This window comes from Sceloporus occidentalis, unplaced genomic scaffold, assembly GCF_023333645.1.
Source record: "Sceloporus occidentalis isolate IW3139 unplaced genomic scaffold, rSceOcc1.0.p SCAF_14, whole genome shotgun sequence".
Taxonomy (NCBI): Eukaryota; Metazoa; Chordata; class Lepidosauria; order Squamata; family Phrynosomatidae; genus Sceloporus; species Sceloporus occidentalis.
This window is the reverse complement of record NW_028316994.1, coordinates 16,635,825-16,661,908: the sequence shown is the minus strand read 5'-3', so window position 1 is coordinate 16,661,908 and position 26,084 is coordinate 16,635,825. Positions and strand designations below refer to the sequence as shown.

The following is a 26,084-nucleotide window of genomic DNA, read 5'->3' as shown; positions in this document are numbered from 1 at the left end:
TTGTTTGTCACAATGAGCCAGACTTTTGCTTCTGGGACAGTGTGTGACCTGGAGGTATGCCACAAACCCAGGGACGGCTGCACCTTTTACTTTGGAGGTGTGTCATGAATTGCTGAGCTAATCGGATTCCTTAAACATTACTGCAGTGGAGAAAATACAATGGAGACATGTTCACAGGACAGGCACCCCTTCCAAAATAATTGATAAATGCAGGGTTTGCTGAGGTGTGATGCAGATAAGTGATAAATGCAGGGCTTGTTGAGGTGCAAGAACAATTGAAGGAATGGCAAGGAATATTCCATGTTGATCTTTTCATCCTGGTGTACAGGAATGCCAAAGGCTGCGCATGTTTCTCTGTTTCACGTTCCTTCCTTTATGGTTGCAGAGAGGCCCCATAACTACTCAAAGCCTCTTTCCAGGGAGTCACAGCTAGAGGCAACTCCTTCCTCTCCACACAAACCAACTTTGCTTTTTAAGAAGCATTGCATTAGAAGGAAATTAATATGATGCAACTATGCTGGTTCTCTCTTGCTTGTTGATTCACCTTCCTTCTTCTTAAAGGTCCTTTCTGTCTTGTCAGCTCCATACCTTGAATTACTGGGCATAAACTTCAACATTTCAGACATGAAAACTGGGACATAAACAGCCAACCAATATCAGAGTGTGGTCCAGATGACAAAAGGTATTAATGAAGAAGAACAGACAAGCTAGGAGAATCTGCAGTAGTTTGCTTTGGCCTGAGCTGACTGGGAAGGGTAAGATTTTGCCGCCGCCTCCTCTCCCTGCTGAGTTGAGTACAAAAATACATTTGCACTTTGCACTCAGTTTGCAGAAATTGAATAAGGCTGATGTCTGAGGGGAATGTGGGAAGAGGAGAGCAAAACTGGGCCATTTTTAAAGCAGCAGGAAGAGTGGGATTGCAGAGGATTCATCAGGACTCTCCCTTATGAATTGGAACAGGTGCATGCAGTTGAATTGGGAGAGGCATGCAGTTCTCTTGCTCCATCATAACCTTCACAACCTTTCCTTTGAGTGCGTATATGCTTTCATGGCCGGCATCCATAGTTTTTGGTGGGTTTTTCGGGCTGTGTGCCATGTTCTAGAAGAGTTTGTTCCTGACGTTTCACCAGCATCTGTGGCTGGCATCTTCAGAGATGCTGGCGAAACGTCAGGAACAAACTCTTCTAGAACATGGCACACAGCTCGAAAAACCCACAAAAACTATTTTTATTTTCCTTTATCTGCTCTTTTCTCTTCTTCAAATGCCTTTTCTCCATTTGCCTTTTCACAACCTTCCTTCCTTCCTTCCTTCCTTCCTTCCTTCCTTCCTTCCTTCCTTCCTTTTCCCTGGCTGACTGCTCTCTCTCTCTCATGGCTTATGCCTGATATTCTACAACTTCTCTTATGCTGCCCCCGGGGTTTATAATATTAAAACAAGTACTGTTCTTCCCAAATTGAAAGTGATGCCACTCCTTTCTGGCAGAACTCCAATGTTCTAGTTTGAAGAGCGGAAGAATACACTTGGAAAGGACAATTGGAAAGAACACTAGGACACTTGTAAAGCTCTTTCTCCAGAGGACCATCATTGTGCTTCTGATGTCCTGGAAGCATTGTGGTTCTTGGTCTGCCTCTCTTTCCAGGGTGGAGCCACTGCTGGAGAAAAGGTGGAGCTCCAAGGCTGATGGAGGCTGGCATGTTTTATAAATGCCATCCTCTGGGGAGAAGGCTTCTGGTAGAGCTGCAGGGTAGACTGAGGTTTTCTCTTCCATCTCCAGCTCCTTGTTGGACGCTCAACCTCCAGCTGCCATAACTGAGATCCAGCAATATGGCCGTCACATACAACGTCCAGGTGGTGACGGGCAACTTCCTCCGTTCGGGCACTCTCGACTCCATTTTCATCACCTTGGTGGGCACCGAGGGCGAGAGTCCCAAAACTGCACTAGACAACTGGGGCGTGGATTTCTATCCTGGAGCGGTGAGTTGGGAAGGGTGGACTGTCTGGGTCACAATACAACGTGGTAATCATAGAGTATTCTATGGAGCCCTGGTGGCGCAGTGGTTAAATGCCTGTACTGCAGCCATTCACTCGAAACCACAAGGTTGCGAGTTCAAGACCAGCAAAAGGGCCCAAGCTTGACTCAGGCTTGCATCCTTCCGAGGAGGGAGCTAAAATGAGTACCCAGATTGTTGGGGGCAAATTAGCTTACTTGCTAATTAGCTTACTTGCTGTTCACCGCTATGATCTTTGGAATAGCGGTATATAAATAAAACAAATTATTATTATTATTATTATTATTATTATTATTCTATCTATCTGTCTATCTATCAAAAAACTTCACTGGTACACTGCAACAACCATGACAATACTGGCACAATCTTATGCATCATTCTCTACTCAGAATTAACCCCATTGAATTCAATGGAGCTATTCCCAGGAAAGTATGTTTATGATAACAACATAAGAATATTCTTTTTCTACGACCGGAGAAAAATAAAGTCTGGTTTTCAAGACAGTCTAGTAGTATCTTCTCATTAAAGAAATGTTCCCAGTTTTTAGAATGGTTCTTCCAGACATGCCTGAAACTGAGATTATTATTCTCTCCCTACTTGCTTTTCCTTGTTAAAACTTAATGGTAAGCATTTAGGAATGCTTATTTCTACCCCCTGGATAGATTTTCTCCCTCTTGTGTTATATAACCAGGCTGCCTAAGGATGATTTCCAAATAATATTTACACATTGGATTCTGTATGTGTTGAGGTTTATATAGAAGCCCTTGGTACAAAAAGCTGTTTAGAAAGGAACCCTTTGTAGAACATTGTACCAAAATTAACTTGAGATGTCTTCTCACTATACATTTGGATCCCGACCTACTCATTTTCCCTTTCTGTGCCTCTTTCCATTTGAAACATCTGGCAGTGTTACAACTGTATAATGATGCGGGTGGATCAAGAGGCAGATAATATCTCAAGGGTATAAACAATGAAGGTTTTATCATCCCAGCAGATATACAAACATAGGCCCATATTCTACATTGTCTGCCTAGTTACTAATGCACAACTAAGTAATGTCTCCTGGCCTGACCTCTTCTCCCCCAATTTATTTTACTGAGGCAGAAATCTTGCATGAGATGGAGGACTGTTCAGTTGGCAATTGGGGCAAAAAGAGGATGGCATTTCCACCCTCCTCACATCAGTGAGCAAGGCTGTGCCAACCAGAAGGAAGATGCCGGTCACAGCCTTTCTTGCTGGCAAGATGGGAAACATCCTCCTCCTGCCCCCTGATTTCCAGCTGAACATGAAGATTTATATCTCTAGGCCAATCTGCCAATGTGGCTCAGGAGAGATCAGTGCCAATCTGCACACCTTTGAACTTGGCTTCCAAGGAGATGGAAAGGTGGATTTTCCAGGGGATGGCATGGTCAGGCATACCTATAGTGTGGGACTGCAGCCAGTGTTTAATCCTTCCCATCTGTTTCTACACTTCTTCCCCCTCCTCTCTGTTATGCTTTCCTCCCTCAATCCTTCTGGAGCTCCTGATGAGTATTCACCAGGCCCCTTCTTGCATCTTGTTTTGTTTGTACAACTAATTCTTGTAGTACCTTTGAGTCTGAGTGAAAGATGTTGTAGCAGAAGCTTTTGAGGAATCTGAGGAAGCAGACCATGTCTATGAAAGCTACTGCTACAATGTCTTTTCTCTCAGTTAGAATCAAAGATGCTACAAGATGCTTTTGCATACTAATACAGTATTCTGGACGAACACGGCAATGCCTCTGAATTGTGCAACTGAAGTTTTGATTTGTTTTGCTAAAATCCTACAGTTCCTGGCACCAGGTTTCATGCAAATCAAGTTGTGAAATACCCCTGTCTCCCAACCACACTGTCCTTTGTGGCTTCTGTTGCAACTGGAATTTGTGTTTGTGTATTTATTTATTTATAGCACTTCTTCCTCACCTCTGCAGCTGTTTTATGGCTTCAAGTTGATTTGGACTTACGGTAACCCTGTTTTAGGATTTTATTTGCAAGATTTATTCAGGAGATTTTTGCCACTGCCTTCCGCAAAGGCTGAAAGGCTTAAAAGCCCTTTGTCTTTAAGTGGTTCCTAAAGACCTCTTGATACCTGTCTGTCGATCTAGCTTCACTTGCTAGAGGGGACCAATGCAGTCTCTCTAGGGCTGTGTCCACAGGGGCCAAATACCACATCTCCCTCCGTCCTCACAGTGACCAGTCCAGATGACGCAATTCCTGATTCTGGTGCAAACTGTCCCGATGACATATGGCCAGTTCAGCACGAAACCCACAATGTACTACCCTTAAAACAGATTTTAAAAACTCTTCCCGGAAATCCAGAGCCCGTGTCACTGACATTGGGTGGCTCTTCACATATGCATCCTGCTATGCCACCCACCATTGCTGCTGCTGGCACAAATCACTCCCTCTGAGGTTGGATCGATGCTCAATGATGTGTTACTGCATCACTCTACCTTGGCAACCTCTGTATAAATTTGGGAAACAGTCTCAAGGGTCCTGTAGCTGACCCAATACATTAAGCTATTCAAAATTGTCCTGGAGAGACCCTTGGCTACAGGTGATCAATGCTAGGCACTTTGTTTCCAGCCCCAGAGGGAATTATTTTTGCAGCTGCTGGTGGCAGCTGGAGGCAGCTTAGTGGGATGCCTGCGTGCACAGCTTCCTGATGTTGCTGTGTGTCCAAGCAATGGGAAATTTGGGGCTGCATTGTGGCCAGAATATTCCATGCTGCTCCTTGAATTTTCTGCCCCCCTCCCAAAGATATGGCTGAAGAAGGGGTATCCTAGGACCAGTGGCATCCCTGCCTGGGGTGTCATCTGGTGTGGGGAGGGGGACTTCTGAGAGTGGGGCTTCTGGGGTGGGGTCGAAAGAGTACTGCCCCAACCTTGTTGCCTTGGCACATAGTGTCTAGATCAAGAGAAGTAATAGTGCCACTGTATTCTGCTTTGGTCAGGCCCCACCTGGAATATTGTGTCCAGTTCTGGGCACCACAATTCAAAAAGGACATTGAGAAACTGGAGCGTGTCCAAAGGAGGGCGACAAAAATCGTGAAGGGTCTGGAAACCATGCCCTATGAGAAATGACTTAGGGAGCTGGGGATGTTTAGCCTGGAGAAAAGAAGGTTAAGAGGTGATAGGATAGCCCTGTTTAAATATTTGAAAGGATGTCATGTTGAGGAGGGAGCAAGCTTGTTTTCTGCTGCTCCAGAGAACAGGACCCGGAACAATGGATGCAAGCTACAGGAAAAGAGATTCCACCTGAACATTAGGAGGAACTTCCTGAGAGTAAGGGCTGTTTGACAGTGGAATGCACTCCCTCGGAGGGTGATAGAGTCTCCTTCCTTGGAGGTCTTTAAACAGAGGCTGGATGGCCATCTGTCAGGGATGCTTTGATTTGGATTTCCTGCATGGCAGGGGGTTGGACTGGATGGCCTTAGTGGTCTCTTCCAACTCTATGATTCTATGATTCTATGATAGAATGGTGCCATGGCAGCGAGGGGCCCCCGCGTGGGACCTGAAAGGCAACCACCTGCTTCCCACAGGGTGTACAACCCCACTGGGTGGCACCCCCCCTTTGGTGTCACCCAGTGTGGTCCACACCACCGTACCCCCCCAGTGATGCCAATGCCTAGGACCAGCCACTAAGAAGGCCCTGTTTCTGTGTACCCACTGGTTGTACACTCAATTAGGGTTGTCAAAGTGAAAACTGGAGAGGGCTCCTGCCCCTTTCATGGTTGTGGAAAAGAGGAAATTTCAGCAGGTGTTGCTTCTCATGCAACCAGCTAACATAACTGCATAACTATTAAAATCAGAGGACTCATCTCCCTGTTCCCAATCTGCATGTAACGTATAAAGTTATTGGCAAGGTTCTTCGACCAGAGCTAAAATATGGCATATCATCTACTCTGTCATTATCTGAGGCTGCCCCGTTGGTTTTTCCATGCCAGGTGAGTGATTACAAAGTCTCTTGTGAGCATGACCTGGGAGAAATTGTGCTCATCCGGCTCCACAAAGTATTCAAACTTGAACTCTTCTCCACAAGCTGGCACTGCAGTTCTCTCACTGTGACGTCCCCAAAAGGAGAGACCTACCGTTTCCCCTGCTACCAGTGGATGGAAGGGCAGCAGAAATTGGAGCTGAGGGAAGGAACTGGTAAGGAAGTTTTCTGAGGGGAGAAAATGGAAAGAAATCCCGACACTGATGCTCAGCTTCCCATTAGCCCCCAGCAAAATCATCCAGGGGATATCTTAACATTTCTTTGTTTTTGCTGGGTGATTGGACAATGCAGACCATTAGCCGGATGATGAAGGCCTTTAGCTCCAGACCAGGATCAGGTAGACCAGGTGTAGATCTGGCAGATCTGGACAGAACTCAGCCCAAAAAGTTCTTAATCCAGTCTAAAAGGACCGTCTGTTTTCACCGGATAGGCCTGCATGCCCCTTACTTGTCACCACTGTCACATCCTCTCTAAAGGCTCCCCACTATGGCCTGTGACATTGGGAGCCTCTGGCAATGTGGGTGTAGCCAGGCACCTTGCTTCTGCCCTTCAGACGGGACATGATGGCGGTGACAGGTAACGGGTGTGCAGTGGTGGCAGTGACAGATCCATGCAACGGCAGTAATATGCATATATGTGAACATCCTCCCATTGCCATGCCAGCCCAGGGACTGACCCAAGTGGAAACCATGGGCAGGATACCACAAGGTTGGTCCATGGTATCCTTCCCATTTAGGTCCTTAGAGAAGTCCTGTCCTGTGCTGTTCTCACTGTAGTATTCCAAGATATAGCCATGCTAGTCTGTAGAATCAGTACATAGAGAGATATTGTAGCACCTTTGAGACTCACTGAAAAGGAAGAAATTGGCAGCATGAGCTTTCCTAGACTTCAGTCTACTTCTTCAGATGTATTTATTACGGTGGGGGATGGGTCACATCTGGGCAGTTCAGTTTCCTTTGTAAGGCTCCATCCTATATGACCTTAGGGTTGTATCCTATACTCTGGGGAGTGGGCTGCACTTTAGCTCAGGATACCCATTGTCCCGCCATGAATATCTGGAGTGCTGACACTTGGATCGTCTGGGTAGAATTTGCTGTTCAGGGGTCTGATTCTACCACTTCTTGCAAACAGATCTTGGAGTCCATCCTGGAAAAGATGCTGGATCAGTTTATCCCCCATAAAGGTTACCTTCCAGCAGTGATGTGTGTCCATTTTTGGTACTCTGTGAAGTCTTTGTGGATAGGGCTGGAACTTGAAGCAAATTCCAGCTTGGATCCATTGTAAAGCATATCTGGAATAAAACAAAGAGGCTCCTGAGTATTTAACAACATTCTCTGTGTTTGGTCCTCCAGCAAAAATCCCTGCCATGGACACTCTGCCCTTGCTCAAAGAGTTCCGGATAAAGGAGGTTCAGAACCGGCAGTCAGATTATGAGTAAGTGAACTTGTGAAATGGCATATCGTGCACCAGCTGAAAATACCATCCAACAGCCATCATTATCTCAGAGCCTGATCTGGCTCACACAGGGAAATGGTGAATGTAGCCCCACTCCAGAATTAAAACAGTTTGACACCACTTTAATTACCATAACTTATCCTATGAAATTCTGGCATTTATAGTTTGGTGAGGTATTCAGCCTGGTCTGTCAGAGAGAGCTGGTGCCTCACCAAACTACAAATTCCATCATGCTATAGGATAGGGTCATGCAGTAAGGCTGCAACTACACTGCAGAAATAGTCTGATTTGACACCATGTTAACTGCAATTTCTCAATGCTGTGGAATTCTGGGAACTGTAGATCGTTGTGGCACCAGAGCACTGCAAGGCAGAGGGCAGAGTTCAGGTGCCACAGCAAACTACAATTCCCAGAACTGTATTGAGCTATGGCAGTTAAAGTGCTGTCAACCTGGATTATTTTTGCAGTGCCAGAAGCAGCCTTAAAGTGGTATCAAACTGATTTAATTCTGTAGTGTGGCTACATTCACAGTCTTCCAGATGGCCTAGACCTAAGCCATAGAAGGTTTTATTGGTCATAGCCAGCACCTTGAATTGTGCCCAGAAACAAACTGGTAGCTGGTGAAAGTATTGCAGTAGGAGAGTTGTATGATCATTGTAACTTGGTCCTTCTAATTGTAGTCCAAATTGTAACCCCAAGATACAGATCAACTCTAGCAGCAACTGCTAGCTTGCAGTTCCTTTGCGGGTGGGTGGGCAATGAACGTATGACCCCCCCCCAAAAAAAAACCCTCAAATTTTCAAAAGCAGATCCAATTCGGAAACCCTCCCTTGAGTTGCAGCCTCCTTTTCAGTCTCATTTGCAACAACCTCCCAAGTCCCAAGATGTGTTCTGAATATTTGCTCTATATTTCCGTGGAGGACAGAGCACTGAGATGCTCACTGATTCAAGCAGGTGTCATTTAACTGTTGAATTAAGTGTGATGAAGGTGCCACTCATTACTCATTAATTACTCATTAATCTGCAAACAGGAGTTCCAGTTTCCCAGCCTCTGCACACCTCTGGGTTGGAGAACTCTGTTTCTCTCTCTGATGGGAAAAAGCAAAACCCCCAGAAGTTGGCAGCAATGAGTCCTTTGGGGGGACTACAACTCCCAGAATCCCCCTTCCCAGCACAAGATTTTCAGATCTAAAGGATTTTAATTCTCCCTGATTCCGTACAGGTGGAAAGTTTATGCTGAAGGTGTCCCCTACTGTCTGAACGTCTCATCCATGGAGGAGCTGGAAAGTGAGGTCAAGTTTTCTTTCACCAAAGCGGCCCTTTTCGCAGAACGCTCTGCAAGCAAGTGAGTGGCGTAAGAAGGACAGTTATTCGTTTTTTATTTAACAAGTTTTTTTAAAGAGTAACCATCACCAACCTAGGAATCTCTGTGTAATAGGAGTGATAAATAGGGAGCCTAAGGTTGTATCCACACTGCAGAAATAATCCAGTTTGACACCACTTTAACTGCCAAGACTCAATGCTATGACATTCTGGGAATTGTAGTTTGGCACCAGAGTTCTCTGACAGAGAAGGATAAATAACCCACAAAACTACAAGTCCCAGAATTCCACAGCACTGAGCCATGGCAGTTAAAGTGACATCAACCTGATGAAACCGATTATCTGGACCCATTTCAAACTGGCTTCAGAGCGGGATATGGAGCTGAGACTGCCATGGTCGCCTTAGTCGATGATCTCCATCTGGGCATTGACAGGGGACAGGGGAAGTGTGGCCTTGTTGGTGCTCTTGTTGGTGCTTTTGGACATCTCAGCGGCTTTCGATACCATTGACCATGGTATCCTTCTGGAACACCTGAGGGGAGTTGGGTATGGGTGGCACTGCACTCCAGTGGTTCCGTTCCTACCTCTTGGGCAGATTCCAGATGGTGCAGTTGGGGGACACTTGCTCCTCTAAGAGGGAACTGACATCTGGTGTCCCTCAGGGAGCTATTTTGTCCCCCACTTTGTTTAACATTTACTTGAAACCGCTGGGAGAGATCATCTGGAGACACGGGGCGTCGTGTTTGCTATCAACTTTGGTTGATACGCCAACTGCGACCCTTCCTGGGCCAAAGAGACCTTGAAACTGTGGTGCATGCTCTGGTTACCTCTCGCTTAGATTTCTGTAATGCATTCTACATGGGGCTACCCTTGTACCAAGCCCAGAAGCTTCAGTTCATACAAAACATGGCAGCCAGATTGGTCACCGGTGCATCTAGGTTTGACCATATAACACCTATTTTGAAAGATCTTCACTGGCTGCCCATTCACTTCTGAGCGCAATACAAGGTGTTGTTATTACCTATAAAGCCCTACATGGCTTGGGCCCGAGTTACTTGAGGGACTGCATCTCCCCATATAATCTGCCCCACACATTTAGAACATCCGGGAAGAACCTGTTGGAAACTCCATCTTCCAAATACGTCTCCACATCCCAGATGGCCTTTTCAATTGCAGCCCCGCGGATCTGGAATAGTCTTCCCAATGAGCTCTGTCTTATGACCCCCCTGGAAACATTCAAAAAGAGTCTTAAAACCTTTCTCTTTTGTCAAGCCTTCCCCCCTGAAGAATGAAGTTTTGTATTTTGATGCCATGGACTCTCTGCCTTACCCTGGATACGCATGCTGAATGACTGTGAATAGAGTTTCTGTACTATTGAAATTTATCTATATTTTTATCTATATTTTAATGAGATTGTTTGTACTGGTTTTTAATAGTCTGTAACCCTGCCTTGATCCAATGGGAGAGGCGGGAAAACATAAATAAAATTTATCATCATCATCATCATCATCATCATCATCATCATCATCATCTTCTCTAGGCTTTCCAACAGTTTTGTCCTTTTCTACCACTCTTAGGAAGATAGAGCTGAAGCTGAAAGGTTATTCTGATAGCCAAGAATCCTGGGAGAACCTGGAGGACATCAAGAATGTTTTCTGGTTCAACAAATCAGAGATGTCAGGTAAGACGGAAGCCCTGCTAAAATCCAGAGTTGGAGAGTTTACTGTTTGGGGGGACAACTTGCAGAATCTCTCAGTCAGCAAATTCAGCCAGCTCTTCTTCTTCCTCCTCTTCTCCTTCTTTGTAATAATTTCAAACAATTTAAAATAGACGGACAAAGCATCATAATGCACTTGCCATATATGACATGAGGCAACCCATTGCAAATGGGACCCAAAATTCCTGAATGCAATTTACACTAGTGTAAACTATCCCATGCTTCCTCTTAAATCCCAGATATAATGATATTGAATGTGATCTTGAATTGCTGGGACAAAGAGACCTAAATCTTTTGTTAGTCCCAGCTATAACAGAGCCATCCAGTCAGCAGGATTTACTCAGAAGTCAACTTATCATTGAATGGGTCTACTCTAGTTGGGATTCACCAACTAACCCGGTCCCAATTAAGCCTCTGCCATCCTGCTTTTAAAGCTGCTTTTAAAATGTCCCACTTTCTCTTTACTTCTCTCAGTTTCCACCTTTGTCCTCAGCTTACTTGGGGCCCATTCACATTACAAAAAAAATCGGTTCTGAAACCGATTCAATCACGTGAAGTTCCTACTCACCCCGAATCTCACACAAGCGAATCAGGAGCTTGCACACCCGTTCCGTGTTAAATGGCCCCTAGCGCGGGTCTTTTGAAATCGGCGCAAATGCCGTTTCTTTTTAAAAACCCCGGGTCCTGGGAATGAGAACTTTGCCTCGATCACGATCGAGGCAAATTGAGGGAGGGATTTAGGTCAGAGGGTGGGCAAAGGGCAAGGCATTTCCTCCCCTCATCGGAGGGGAGGGGGAGGAGGAAAGAGCCCTGAGCAGAAGGGCTGCTGCTGGGCAAGGAGCAGGCAGGGCTCCTGGCGCCGGGAGGAAGGGGATGCTCTCCTCCTCCTCCTCCTCCTCTTCCTCCTCCTCCTGCTCTCCTGCTGGCCCCTGCTCCCTCCGGGGCCATTCAAGGCCGCCTCTCTTGCTGGGGGACTTGGCCAACCCCAGGAGGGCACATTGTATGCCCACGGAGGCAGCCGCTTCCAGTCTGGAGCCTGGCACCCAGAGAGGGGCTCCCCTGAGAGCCAGCCTGGCAGCCAGGGGATGGCGGGAGGAGGAGGAGGAGGGTCGCTGGCCAGGCAGCAGCAGACCTCCAGCAGCTGAAGCAGGGAGAGAGATTCCTCTCTCTCTCTCTCTCTGTGTGTGTGTGTGTGTGTGTGTGTGTCAGAGGGAAAAGGGGGGGGTGGTCTACTTCCCGCTCCCGCAGCCTCCGCAGCCTCCCCATTGCTCTTCTCCCTCATGATCCCAAGGCTGGAAGGGATCCCCAAGGGACATCCAGTCCAACCCCCAATCAAAGCAACACCCCCCCCTTTTCAAGCAGCCTCTTTTGACCATTTATGCGCATTTTTGACCATTTATGCGCATTTTTTGGGGGGTGACATGTCTGTGTGCTTGCTTGTGCTTTATTTCCTCTTGCTCCTGGATTATTTATTATTATTATTATTATTATTGTTGTTGTTGTTGTTGTTGTTATTACTGTTATATGCGGATGCTACAGTCAGAATGCCTGCACTGCATTTCCCCTTTATTCCCAATTGATTCCATGGGTTAGAGCATTCCCTCCCCTCATCGGAGGGGAGAGAGAGGAGGAAAGAGCCCAAAGGGTGGATGCTAAGGGTGACAGGTGGCAAAAGGGGAGGCTGGGCTGCATAGGGCTGGGGGTGGGGGGGGAGATGGAGAAAGTGATGGAGGAGGAGGAAGGAGGAAGAGGAAGAGGAGGATTGCCAAGGCTGGGGGATGTAGGGAAATGGATGCAGCAGAAGCATTTATGCGCATTTTTTGACCATTTATGCGCATTTTTTGGGGGGTGACATGTCTGTGTGCTTGCTATTTCCTCTTGCTCCTGGATTATTATTATTATTATTATTATTATTATTATTATTATTATTAATGCGCTGCATTTCCCATTTATTCCCAATTGATTCCATGAGGTCACTCTCTCTCAGCCTCAGTGGAAGGCAATGGCAAAGTGTAAGCAGGAGGAAAGGGGTCAGTTCAGCAGAGGGGGAAGCTACAATGTTGCAAAAGACCTCACTTACAATCAGTGTTACATTTTTAAACAATTTTTTGGAGCAAAGGGAAAGCTACAAATGTTGCTTTTAAAAGCATAAAAAAATGCATGACAATTCCATCCTTTGCCTGGGACGGGGCAGATCTGACCCAAATGCCCACAGGTTTATAAAAAAATTAACCCTGTGCCTGGCTCTTTAAAAAAAGGGAGGAGGGGGAGGACACTTTCCGATGCCCTGCAAAACGTCACCATGACAATCGCTTGATTGACAGCGGCCACCTCGCCGGCAGACAGAATGCATTCGATTTCTGTCAAAATGCATTCGATTTCAAATTTGTAGTGGGCACTTGCTAACGGAGCGATTCGGGGGAGGGGCATCCGGATCAGCCCAGTTCCCTCCATGTCTTTTAGGCCAGTATGAATGGGGCCTTGGTTTGCTCCAAACTGAGTTCAAATAGCACAAGTAATTTGTACTTGGTTAACTCCCTATTTAATCCCTTGTTGCAAATGGATCCTGCCCAGTTGAATCCTTTTATTTGGTGTTCCCCATTCCAGAATTCATCACAGAACACTGGGAAGAAGATGTGTTCTTTGGGTGCCAGTTCTTGAATGGATTGAACCCAAGACTGATCCGGAAATGTACTGAAATCCCACCGAATTTCCCTGTGACGCAGGAGATGGTGGCCAAGTCCCTTGGGAATGGCACCACGCTGCAGGAAGAGCTGAAGGTATGAAAGGAAGCAGGCGCTCAGTCTTTTAGGGCCCCATTTTGAGAAGAAACCAGAACGTGAGAAAGTTACTTTTGGAATACTATTTCTCCTGGCATTCTGCCAGTGTCCATGCCATGCTTGCAAATTGCCCAGTTTGTCTGGGACAATTGCAGTTAATCCTCTGCTGTCCCACTTTTTCAGTGACTTTTAAAACGTCACGGTTCTTCTCTCCTCTTCCTATGTTACCCTTTTGTTCTCAGCTTGCTTCAGTGGCTGCAAACTGAGTTCACAGGGCAAAGGAAGTTTGTGCTCCATTAACTGAACAGGGGGAAGGGAAGAGGAAAGGGCCGAATCTTGCCCTTCCCAGTAGGCGTGAGCAAAAGCAAACTGCTGCAGCAACTCCGAAGTCATTTCTTCTTCCTCATTCATAACTATGAAGCTGCTTGGCCTCCACATGTTCTGGACTGCATCCACACAATAGAAATAATCTGGTTTGACACTATGTAGAAAGATCGTTCTGCACCTTTTGAGACTAAGAGACTGTGCAGACCGGTCATTAAGGCCAGCCTCGGGGCAGAATTGGGGTGTGGTGTCCATACGACGCATACCCTGACTCCCCCCCCCCCCATGGCAATGTAATGCTGCACACTGCTCCACACGGCATGCAGCATCACACACTCCTCTGGTGCTGTATTTACATGATGCAGCCCCAAAGGAGCACCTTAAAGCCATGACGGCACAGCTATCACACCTTTTCCAGGGCGCAAAAAGGACCCATTTTCTTCTGGCTCCTTTTGCGCCCTGGAAAGACCAGATCAGAGCCGCGGCGTGCAGTTGCCGCCGCCCTGATCCGGCGCAGCGGGAGGTGACTGCAGGCCGCCCCTTAGGGGCAGTCTGTACAACCTCTAACTGGAAGAAAGAAGTTGGCAGCATGAGCTTTTGTAAACTAAAGTCTACTTCCTCAAATGCATTTGGTTTGACACTACTTTAACTGCCATGGTGCAATGCTGGGGAATTCTGAGAAATGTAGTTTGTTGCGGCACCAGAGTACAGCTGGTGTCAAACTGGGTCCTTTCTGCCGTGCAGATGCAGCCCTAGTTTTCATCTGGGAAATGTTGGAGGGTATGCCATACTGACTGCAGGATTCTGGAAGCATTAGTCTTAAAAAAGCAAAATTTCAAGCCCTAGAAATCACTTCAGGTAAGGGATGGTGGACATTAGTGTGACCCACTCCTGTCAAACCTTGGCTTCCCCCTTGGTTCAGATTGTCCATCTTTCTTCTCCACTACAGAAGGGCAATATTTTCATTGCTGACTACCGCGTCTTGGAAGGCGTTCCTGCAGGGGTGAATAACGGAAGCCAACAGTACCTGACTGCTCCCTTGTGCCTGCTGCATGTCACTGCGCAGAAGCATCTCATGCCCCTGGCGATCCAGGTAAAAAGGTTTTCTGGGTGGGGGACCTTGGGAACTAGGAAGGCACAAGGTCTGGACAGAGATCTGCAGTCTTCTGGGTCCCACCAGTGGCAACAATCTACTGTGGCCCTTCATTTGTGAGATGCCCCACTTGCAAGCCCTATTGGTGCTGGAGCTAGGCTGCATCCACACTGCAGAAATAATCTGGTTTGGCACCATTTTAACTACCATGGCTCCACGCTCTGGAATTCTGAGGATGGTAGTTTGTTGTGGGAACTACCCACAACTACCATTCCCAGAATTCCAGAGCATAGAGTCGAGGTAGTTAAAGTGGTGCCAAACTAGACTATTTCTGCAATGCAGATGCAGCCCTAGTTTCATTCCAGAGCCAAGTTAAGATCTGGCTTTTTATTAAAGCTTTGAATGCCTCATTGATTCTGGCCAGATCTGTAGGCAAAGAAGTTTTTAAAGTGTTTTAACTTTTTCAAATCTTTCCATTGTGTAATATGCTTAAATTATTATTTTTTAACTTTTAAATTGCTTAAACTGTTTTTATCACGAGTGGCCCAGAGATCTTATGGGCCACGTGGCCTGCAAAGCGGCTTTGTGAGCAGTACTGCAATCTGGGCAGTCTCTTCTAGCAAAAGGACAAGAGTTGCTATTTTCCCCTGTAAAAGTGTACTTTTAAAAAAGTAGTTAGTTACAGCTATTGTTCCAAGCCCCATGGCTGCTTGCCATTATAGTTACAGTCTTTAAAATACATTTCTATTTAATGCTACAACTCCAAAGAATTTCTCTGTTGGGAAACTTTGATCCAAAAAGTTACTTTTTTCGAATCTTAGAATCCTTGCAACACAAGAGGAGGAAGGCACTGGGAGAGCCCACTCCTGTCTTTCTCTTTCTTTTTCCAAACATATCTTGTAATGTTTCTAAATTAACTAAGTTAGTTACTGTTAGTTACTTTAAAAACAGCAACGGCAACCTGATTCCACTCCGCAACAACGCAAGCAACGCAAAGCACAGCACAAGCCAGAAGCTGATTCATGGGATAGTTTGTTTTCCTGCCATTTAGAGAAATTAGAACCCCATAGCTAGGAAAACAACTAGAAAGTTATGTCACAGTGTAAAATCAGAGAAGTTAGTTCTAGATGAGTTGTATAAATATGCTTCCCCTGTTTTATTTCTGCCTGTCACAGATTTGCTAAAGAAACACTAACTTTTGTCATTTAAAAAGGCAGCACAGTTAACAAATGAACAAAGAGCTTGCATTAAGAAATGTTTTATTTGCATCAACCAATATTTTATTCAGAGATTTGTGAAGCTGGTTTTGGACTACAGGGCCCAGAATCCCTCAGACACCATGGCCACTGATTTATTACACTGGCCAGGGGGATTCTGGGAATGTTTCCAAACTCTAGTTGTGTCTTGGTTCATTCCAGACTTTGCCTCCTCTCCTGTTTTAGCATTGCAAGCAGCCAAGGCCCCACATAACGCTGTCTCCTTTGTGTAGCTCACCCAGACACCGGGCCCAGAGTCGCCCATCTTCCTGCCAAGCGACTCCAAATGGGACTGGATCCTGGCAAAGACCTGGGTGCGAAATTCCGACTTCCATGTTCATCAGGCAATCACCCACCTGCTCCGGACACACCTCTTGGCGGAGGTCTTCACCCTGGCCACGATCCGCCAGCTGCCCATGTGCCACCCGCTCTACAAGGTGAAGTGGAAGCTTTAAAACTTTGAATGCTAGAATCTACTTCCTGGTCACTTCTGGGTCCCTTTCTGTTTGGGGAAAAAGCTTCTCCAGGGCCTGAAATGATTAAGAGAGATTGAAAAACCAAGTCAAAGCTGCAAATGCAGGGGCCAACTGCACCACTCTCCAAGTGTCCCAATGAATTTTCTGCCACCCTCCTAGCTGCTTTTAAAATGTTCCAGTTTCTTTTTCTTCCTCCCACCTTCCTTCTTTGTCCTCAGCTTACTTCACTTGCTGCAAACTGAGTTCAAGTGCAAAAGTAGTTGGCACTTGCTTGACTCACTAGGCTGGACTAGATGAAACCACGGGGTTTAAATGCCGTCTTGTTTCTCGCCTTTTCTTTCCCCAGCTCCTGATTCCTCACACGCGCTACACCCTTCACATCAACACCGTGGCACGCGACAGCCTCATTTCTGAAGGGGGGGTCTTTGACAAGGTAAATGGTTCTGGATTTTCACCTCCATTGTGCCTGTCCGCACTTTCGAATTTTAACACTTGGATAGCATTTTAGTTGTCATGGCACCATCCTATGGGATATGCAGTTTTGTGAGATACCAGGATTCAGTGCTGGAGAACTCTAATGCTGTGGTTTTCAGAGAAGCGCACAGGCTTCGATTTACAATCTCAAGTTTGTGATGGGGCCATGACCACCAAAATGCTATCAAGCCACTAAATTTGTATAGTGCAGATATGCCAAGAGTGGTGTAGCTGGGTGACCAAAGGTGCCTCTACACGGCACATTTTGCAACTACTTGAATAGCCATGGTTTCATCCTGGTGGTATCTTGGGATCTGTAGTTTGGTGAAGGGCCAAACAGTTCTCTGCTATAGAGCTCTCTCTCAAGTCTGTTTCCTTGAACTACAAGGTTCCTGAGAAGAAAAGGGATGAAAATTTGATCTGAGAATTGTGAGCTCCCAAGGGTTGCCTTTAGTTGTGCTGGTTGGGGCATTTTGGGAGTTGTCATCCAAAAAATAACTTCCCCCACACTCCCAGTTCTTCCTTAACCTTTTGTTATGGAAGCTTTTTTCCTTTTGACATGTAATTTGTTTTAATTTTGTAATAGTGTAACTCTATTTTAAGATACCATTTTTGTATGCTTTTAATTGTATTGTGTTTTTTTTAAAATACTGTAAGCTGCCTTGAATCCCAGTTTTGGGGAAAGGATGGGATATAAATATAATAATAATAATAATAATAATAATAATAATAATCCTTCTCAAGAACAACTCAGTTTAAATCAAAGAGGTTTGGTAAGCCAGTCGACAACGAGTGACAACTGTCACATCCAAAGAATGCAAAATGTTTTTAGTAGGAGCATCCCTGACCTCCAGCTCTGATCTTCCCTTTTTCCTATTCCTTGCCTTGTTCTAGTCAACCGGCGTTGGTTACCAGGGCTTGGTGAAAGTATTGCAGAAAGGTACCCAAGCCTTGACTTACTCTTCCCTCTGCCTGCCGGAAGATCTGGAAGCTCGCGGAGTATCCTCATTGCCCAAGTATTACTACAAGGAGGACGGCCTGAAGATCTGGGCAGCCGTGGAGAGGTCAGGCGAGGGCAGTGGGGTGGAGATGATGATTATCATTATCGTTATCATCATCATCATCATTATTAAATTTATTTGTATCTTGCTTCTCTTCCAAAATTGGGACTCAAAGAGTTCAATTGGACAATATCATCCAAAATTCACAAAACAGGGCTACCTTTAATGGGTCAACCAAAATGCACATTATACATTGAGGATGGCCTTGGCCCAATAAAGGTATCCCCACTATTTTGTGGGTTTTGGATGATATTGTACTTTGGCCAACCCAGCTACCCCTGGATCAGTGTCCAATTGTGTTAGATTTCAGGGATGCTGGATGGACATGGAATCATGTTGCTGAAGCTGACTTTGGGCCCTGGAAAAATCTAATAGAGCTTGGGGGAATGAAGTTTAGGTCATTTTGTCATGGTCATGTTGGCTGGGGGACACTGGGATTTGTGGTCCAACCCCCCCCCCCCCTTTCCCAGGCTATCCATGTGTATGCCTCGAAGGTACAGGTTAGGTTGCTTTGGCCTAGGCATGCTGGCTGGGGGATACTGGGACTTGTAGTCCAAAAAAGAGAACTCAAGCTCTGGTTCTGATCCCCATATTGCTCCTGGAAGCATAGATGAGGTTTGTGCATTTAAAAGTGTGGACCAACTGACCTTTCCTGGCATCCTGACTAGGTTTACAACCAAGTGATGCTGGTGGACTCTACTCTGATGGTCCTCTTCTTTGGCTCTTCTTTTTAGGTTTGTCTCTGGCATTGTCGACTTGTATTATAAAGACGATCGCTCTGTACAGGAAGATTCTGAACTGAAGAAGTGGATAGAGGAGGTCTATGAGAAAGGCTTTCTGGCGCAAGAGTCTTCCGGTACGATTGAGTCAACTACTTGGCTGCCATTTCCTATTCTAATGAGAACGGTGTGGGTGAAGCAGTTGCAATCCGTTATATAAGCAACCACACTGTTGTTGTTGTTGTTGTTGTTGTTGTTATACATCCCAACTTCCTCCCAAAATCAGGACTCAAGCACCTTGCAATTTTATAACAAAGAACACACACACACACACACACACACACACACACACACACACACACACATATATATATATATATCTCCCAAAACCTTGATTTTGCCCTTTTATATAAGGGACACCATTTTATTATGCCATTGTTTATAATGGAACTTGAGCATCCACAGATTTTGGTATCCAAGGGAGGTCCTGGAACCAAACTCCAGCGGATACTAAGGGCCCACTGTATTTAAAAAGACAAAATACAGTTAAAAAGTGAAGTGAAAAAAGTGAAGAAAAACAGTTCAGTTTAAAACAATACAGCACCCTCAGCTAGCTCTTTCAAAAAAGATCTGTTTTAAAAGCCTGTACATCTGTGTGGTGCAGTGGTTTGAGCATTGGACTAGGACTCTGGAGAACAGGGTTCGCATCCCTGTTTGGCCATGCAAAAACCCACTGGGTGACCATGGGCAAGTTACACTCTCTCAGCCTCAGAGGATGGCAAGGGCAAACCCCCTCTGAAAGAAACTTGCCTAGAAAACCTCATGATAGGATTGTCATAAGTTGGAAACGACTTGAAGGCCTGCAATAACAACAACAATAAAATAGAATAAAAAGGGTTTTGCTTGCCAGTGGAAGGATGGCAGGGAGAGGGCATTGTGGGCTCCTTGCAAAGGGATTACAGTGGTCCCTCTTGCTGGAGTTAGCGTTGAAGGACCCCCATGAATGTGTAAAAGCCACAAATTAAAAAAAACAACAACACATCACAATATTTTTACCTAAGACCTCTCTAGGAATCTCCTGTTCTCTAGTGCAACTCTATGGTCAACATCTGCAAGAATTTGACCATAGAGTCATGCTGGAGTGCCTACCAATGCCTAGATAAGTGTTTTCTCTAAGAACGTCTAGGTTTTCCAGCACAACTCTATGGTCAACTTCTGGCAGAGTTGTGGTGGAGTAAACATGTTCATCAAATCTGCAAAAGTCAAAGCCATAAATGTGGAGGGCTGACTGCTGATTCTTCTTTTTTTCCCAGCTAGTTGCTGGAAATATGATAAATTCAAGGGATATTGAAATATATGAAAAACTCAGTGTGTGTGCCCAGTTTCTTCATCCTTGTGATACTTTATAGAGGACTCACAGCTTAGTGTCTGTTGTGAATTTATATCTTCTTGCTCTTTTCCCAGGCATCCCTTCCTCATTCACTTCGGTGGCAGAGCTCAAAAAGTTCCTGACGATGGTGATTTACACCTGTTCAGCCCAGCATTCAGCAGTCAACAGTGGGCAGGTAGGAGAAAGAACAGCCTTGTTGCAAAGAGCTCTAAATGCATGGCACGGTCCAAACCTGTGTTGCATTGCAAGATTTGTAACTGTCATGGTGTTCCCAAAAGATCCTGAGAGTCGGAGTACAGTCAGGATGCTGACAAGTTTCTGGAAAAGATCTCTAGACTGGAGACAAGTCTTTTTGTTTTTGGAATGCTGCTCCCAGAATCCCCCAGCTGGCATGGCCATGGCCAGTGAGAATGCTGGCTGGGGAATTTGGGGAGTTGTAGGCCAGAAAAGTAACTTTTCCAGGCTCTCTGACAGACATGATCCCCACCTCAATTACAGAGTCAGTTTCGCAGAGCAGCAGAAATAATAGTTCAAACCAATTTAAGTTTATGATGTAAAAGGAACATAATAAAGGGCTGATTAACTGAAGCTGGTCAGAGGAGGGCATTTTTCTGTTTCTGGGATGCACTGGGGATTGCATGGATGTCCAAAAAACATACCCATGACATAAAATTTTGGTACTAAAAGGCTATCAGTATAAAAAAACACTTCATCTGCCAAGGAAGGACAGCAGCAGGGGCATTCTAGCTTCCCTAAGAAGGGAGTTGCAGTGCCAGGGGGCTGTGACAGAGAAGACTTTGTCACCTGTGCCCCCACCAACCCGTAATGGTACATCATGTTCTTAATATTTCAATTTTTCTTTTACAAAACCACAGTTTGATTTTGGTGCCTGGATGCCCAACTTCCCGTCCTCGATGAGGAAGCCCCCTCCTACCACCAAAGGCTCAGCGAACTTGCAGAACTACAAAGACACCATCCCACAGATCAACACCACGTGCAAAATTCTGAGCACCTTGTGGTTACTCAGTGCCTATCCGGGAGATATGGTGAGTGCTCAGATAGTGTCCACGGCTCCTTGAATTGGGGGCATGCGTCTGCAACATACAAAAATCCACTTCCCCATGCCACACAATGTTGTGAGATGAGTGCCAGGACTGCGGGGAATCACAAGAGTTGTAGGCAAGGTTCCCATACCCCAAGGAAGGAACCAGTCTTATCCAAAGACTGGAGAAGAGGGAGACAGCAGTGAGCCTTAGGAACACTAATACTCTAGGGATACTCCAGGTCTTCTAGTGCAATTCTATGGTCAACCTTTGCCAGATGTTGATCATAGAATCATGCTTGAGGACCTACAAATGCCCAAAGAGGGCACGAGTTGTAGGCAAGGTTCCCAGACCCCAAGGAAGGAACCTGGTAAGCTGGCACTTTTTCTGTGGTCCTCAGGGTGAAGGGGGAGGAAATTCAAGCTGCCTTGAAAAGGGTACACACACACACACACATATATATATTCTTCATTTGTCAGACTTGATCTTTTTTATTTGAATGGCATACTCTATGCAACTCTAGTTGATGCGAGGTCTCAGGTTTTGACCCCAAAAAATCAGGGTCTGAGGTTGTCCTGACCTGGTAACCTTAGTTGTAGCCAATTTCTAGAAAATGTTACTTCTTGCACCGATGCAGTAGCCGGATTTCTACCGAATTTGTCAGTGGTTCCATCGCCTCAATGTGCTAAATCTACATAGGGGTTCATATGAGCATTTCTGGACCTCATGGAAGCTCTCCAATGTGCTGCATCTATTCCCCAAAGACTTCCAGCACCTTGGAGAGCTCCCAGATAACACTTGTGGAACCCACTGAGTGTGTGTCTCTGTGTGTGGCGACATCCGGATGTAGATGTAAAGGAACTCACAAGAGTAAGAAGTTTGAGAAATGCTGTCCTAGGCTATGTCCCTTTGGCTGTAAAGAACAACAGTTTATGTCAAATATCATGGGGCTTGTTCAGCCCTGCACAGGATCTCACTTTTGTTCATCTCCCAAAAAAGTGCAGCCACTGATATAACTGTTTACACCTGCATAAAGCCACAACAGGAGCCTGGCCTTAAAAAGTGCAATGAATAACAGCAACAAATTACTTTTCAAATGACATAGCAAATAGCATTACAATGGGCCCTTGGTCAGTCCGCTGGGATTTGGTTTCAGGACCACACATAGATAGCAAAATCAATGGATGCTCAAGTCCCATTAAATATAGTGGGGTAGCAAATTGCTGTCCCTTATATAAAATGGAAAAATCAAGCTTTGCTTTTTAAAAAAATTTGGGAAGAGGAATATTTTTAAGCCATGGCTGGTTAAATCTGTGGATGCAGAATCCATGAATAATGAAAGTGAACTGTATTTACTTCCTTTTGTAAAAAAAAAAAAAAAGGTTGTTCTCCAAGGTTGGGGGGTAGCTGTGTTGTTTCAGTTTGCTCAAATTACTCCATCATATTTTCCCCCTCTTCTCTTCTCTTCTCTTCTCTTCTCTTCTCTTCTCTTTCCCTCCCTCCTTTTCTTTCTTTTCCAAAATGACAGATCCCTCTGGGCAAGTACCCAGATGAGCATTTTACTGAAGGCGCACCCCAAAGGCACATTAGTGCTTTCCAAGAGGACCTGAAGAAGATTTCCAATGAAATTGAGAAGAGGAATGAGTCTCTGGCCAAAATGGGGGGTCCCCTCCCTCTCAGCTACGAGTATTTGTACCCCCCAAGTTTCGAGAACAGCGTCTCTATCTGAGCGACAGAATGGAAACCTCCTTCAGCAGCTGTTTCTCCAGACTCTCTGTTTCTGTATCTTATTTACGTGTTTTCTTTTGTGTATGTTTAAGCAGCATGATGTGCCTGGAGAAGGTAGATATCAGAATCAGGCTGTTGGGTGAAGCGTTTTCCTTACCGGTGGGTCGGTGCCATCCAAGATTTGACTCTGGTTAACATAGGATGTCTATTGTGTCAGATGAAATGAATATTCAAAAAAATAATAATATTTGAATGACAGATTAGTTACCAAGAATCCACCAAGCTACATCCATATGTTGTTGGACTGCAGGTCCCAGCATCCCTCATCATTGGCTATGCTGGTGATACTTGCTTGCCAAGAAACATCTGGGGGTTTGTATGGGACTCACCTTTACTCTAACCACTACACCACAGTGACTCTTTTATTGTAATGTCATACTTGTCCTTTGGTCCCAGGGGGAAAAAGGGACAGCCTCTGGGTCCCATTGGGGGCCCAGTGTGTGGCCTTCAAAGCCCCACAGCAGATGCCAAAGCTTCCAGACCCCCACTTAAAAAAAAATATCCTAGGAAATTTTTCATCATCAAATATCCAGAAACAGATCAAAGACATTGCAAAACATAGTGGATTTGCTCTCGGACTTGCCAAATGCTTGGGCTCTCCCCAAATATGAGGAAATAATGCCCCCAATGGCATAAAATGAAAGCAAAAGTGATGTGACACCATTTCCAGAATGTCTGGTATGGCTCACAGTGGGAGAAAGGAACCCAGTCCCTTCTTAGGGTTACTCTGCACATAAGTGTATTATGCAAATTGCTGCCGATTTTCACACATTTGCACTAATTGTCCACTTTCCTGCACAAATGTGCATCTATTCACCCCCGCACTCTGCAAAAAGCCCGAATTCTCCCGAATCATGTGTGGCAGGATCACATTCTATTCAAATAGTATGAGGGGTATTTTGAATGTGTAGACAAGACCTTAGTTTCCAGCCTCTTCCTTGAGAGTCTCACATTTCTTGGAAAGGCGAGCCCTGGGTTCAATTCCCCATTCAGGTAATGGCTGCCTAGTGTCTACCAACTACGATGTCTTTCTGTAATGGGCAAAGTGGTGCTAAAGGCCATTCAGTCACTACAGCAATTGGTGTTTTCCGTGCATGAGTAACATTTGAAGGCGTTACCAGGGCATGCACTGTGGTAGGTGATTGGAACCAGTGGCATGGATGCCATATGGAGGGAGCGTCTGTACTCCTACATTGTCTGCCTCTTTCTAGAATTACAGTTGTCTTTCTTGGTTGACATATGCACATTGAATTCTCTTTGCAAGATTCCCATCTCAATGTGCTGCCACGATGCACCTTAGCGGGATTTCAATAATCTGCCTTACAGTAACCAAAACTCATAAAGCTTGCATTCTTCCAAGGTTTACTATCATTGACATACCCTCCAACATTTCACAGATGAAAACTGGGGGACACATACTGGCTCAAAAGGGTGCATTTGACCAGGAAACTAGAGGCCTAAAGTTATTAAGGAGGAACATGCACCAAACTACCATTTTAAGCAGAGAAACCCTGTAATTTAAGTACTGAAATTTGGAAAAGTAAGACTCTTTCCTCTCTGCTGAATTAATTGAGTACAAGTCCTTGTGCGCTTTGAATGGAGTTTGCAGCAACGGAAGGATATTGAGGCCAATGGGGGAAAGTGGTAGGAAGGGAGAGAAACGGACATTTTAAAACTGGCTGAGAAAGTAGGACAGCAGAGGACTAACTGGGGCTGTCCCTTCCAAACTGGGACAGTTGGAGGGTATGCACTGATTCCTTTCTTTACTCTAGGAAGCAAATAGGTACACATCTCTATATACAGATCAGAGGTTAAGATTTGCAATCACTCTGCAAACTGCTTGGCTTGAATGCTTACAAAACATCTGATGAAGTGGGCAGGAGTTCTCAAAAGCTTATGGAAAATAAAACTTTTTGGTCTTTTGAGGTACCACCTGAGTCTGTTATTTTTAACCAACAACCAGTATGTGTTCTGTTACTATACCTGGAATGTGGGGGAGTTATCCAAGGGAGAGCTTGCATCTAACAAAACAGCTCACATTTTGAACTGGGACATGCTTTAAGCTAACTGCTCTGTATGGGGCTTTTTTAAAAAATCAAGTGTAATTTAGCCCAAGAATGTGGGTCATAAGACTCTGTGTGTGTGTGTCTATTGCCCCAAACAAAACATCACAGATTTATTGATTTTTATTTTATTTATTTCATGTGCATGCTGATTTTCTCCAAAAAGGTGGCTTAGTACAATTACTAAGGAAGGCCAAGGAAGAAAGTGTAAAGGCAGGATTACTGCTAAACATAAAGAAAACAAAAGTAATGACCATGGAAGATCTACATAAATTCAACCTAAACAATGAGGAAATGGAAACAGTTAAAGAGTTCCCATACCTTGAATCAAACATGGATAGAATGGAGGCTGCAGCCAAGAAATCGGAAGAACACTATTTGAGGGAAGAACTCTAAGGAGTAAAGATATACAGTTAAAATCATCAGTTAAAGTTAAAATCACCCAAGCCCATGATATTCCCCATCACCAGGTACACATGTGAGAACTGGACAGTGAAGGAAGTGGATCAGAAGAAAATCAACTCATTGGAGATGCGGTGCTGGAGAAGAGTGCTGAGGATCCCATGGATGGCCCCAAAAACAAACAAATGGGTTCTAGAATAGATCAAACCTGATCTTTCCATGGAAACCAAGGCGGGTTACAGACCGCCCGTTTGGGGAGGCCTGCACCCACCCTTTTCCCCACTGTATCAGGGCCTCAGCTGCCAGACCGGCAGCCTCCGAGGCCCCGATCTGCCGCTTTGCAGGCCATGGGGAAGCGGCAAAAGGCTGCTTCCCCGCGGCCTGGAAAGGGGCGTCCTTGGGGCTTCAAGCCCCAAGGACACCCGGCGATGGCGAGGAGGAGGCCCCTTTCTCCTCTGTGTCGCTGGGCGCAGCCATGTAAAGGCTGCGCCCAGCGATGCAAACCCCAGAAGGAGCTCCGTTTTAGAGCTCCTTCTTATGCTGCGGAAAGCGGGCTCTAGGCGCCCTCGCACGGCGCAAAGACGTCACGTCCGCACTGCCTTGTTTGGAGGCGGCACAGTTGTGACGTCGTAATGGCGGCGGCTGTGTGGAACGTCCACCGCCATTTTGTATGGATTCAGTCCGTGCTAGGGTTAGG

General features: G+C 45.5%; 1 protein-coding gene across 1 annotated transcript; it reads left to right on the top strand.

Moving 5' to 3' along the window:
• The first annotated feature begins 1,784 nt into the window (after nucleotides 1–1,784).
• Nucleotides 1,785–24,851, top strand: LOC149304296 (hydroperoxide isomerase ALOXE3-like). Its single transcript, XM_089479907.1, has 14 exons — nucleotides 1,785–1,975; nucleotides 5,975–6,179; nucleotides 7,377–7,458; nucleotides 8,702–8,824; nucleotides 10,379–10,482; nucleotides 13,126–13,298; nucleotides 14,572–14,715; nucleotides 16,205–16,408; nucleotides 16,794–16,880; nucleotides 17,816–17,985; nucleotides 18,717–18,838; nucleotides 20,166–20,266; nucleotides 20,967–21,137; nucleotides 22,663–24,851. Exons 1-14 carry the CDS (start codon nucleotides 1,826–1,828, stop codon nucleotides 22,861–22,863), a joined length of 2,037 nt encoding a protein of 678 aa, XP_089336033.1. The 5' UTR covers nucleotides 1,785–1,825; the 3' UTR covers nucleotides 22,864–24,851.
• The last annotated feature ends 1,233 nt before the right edge of the window (nucleotides 24,852–26,084 follow it).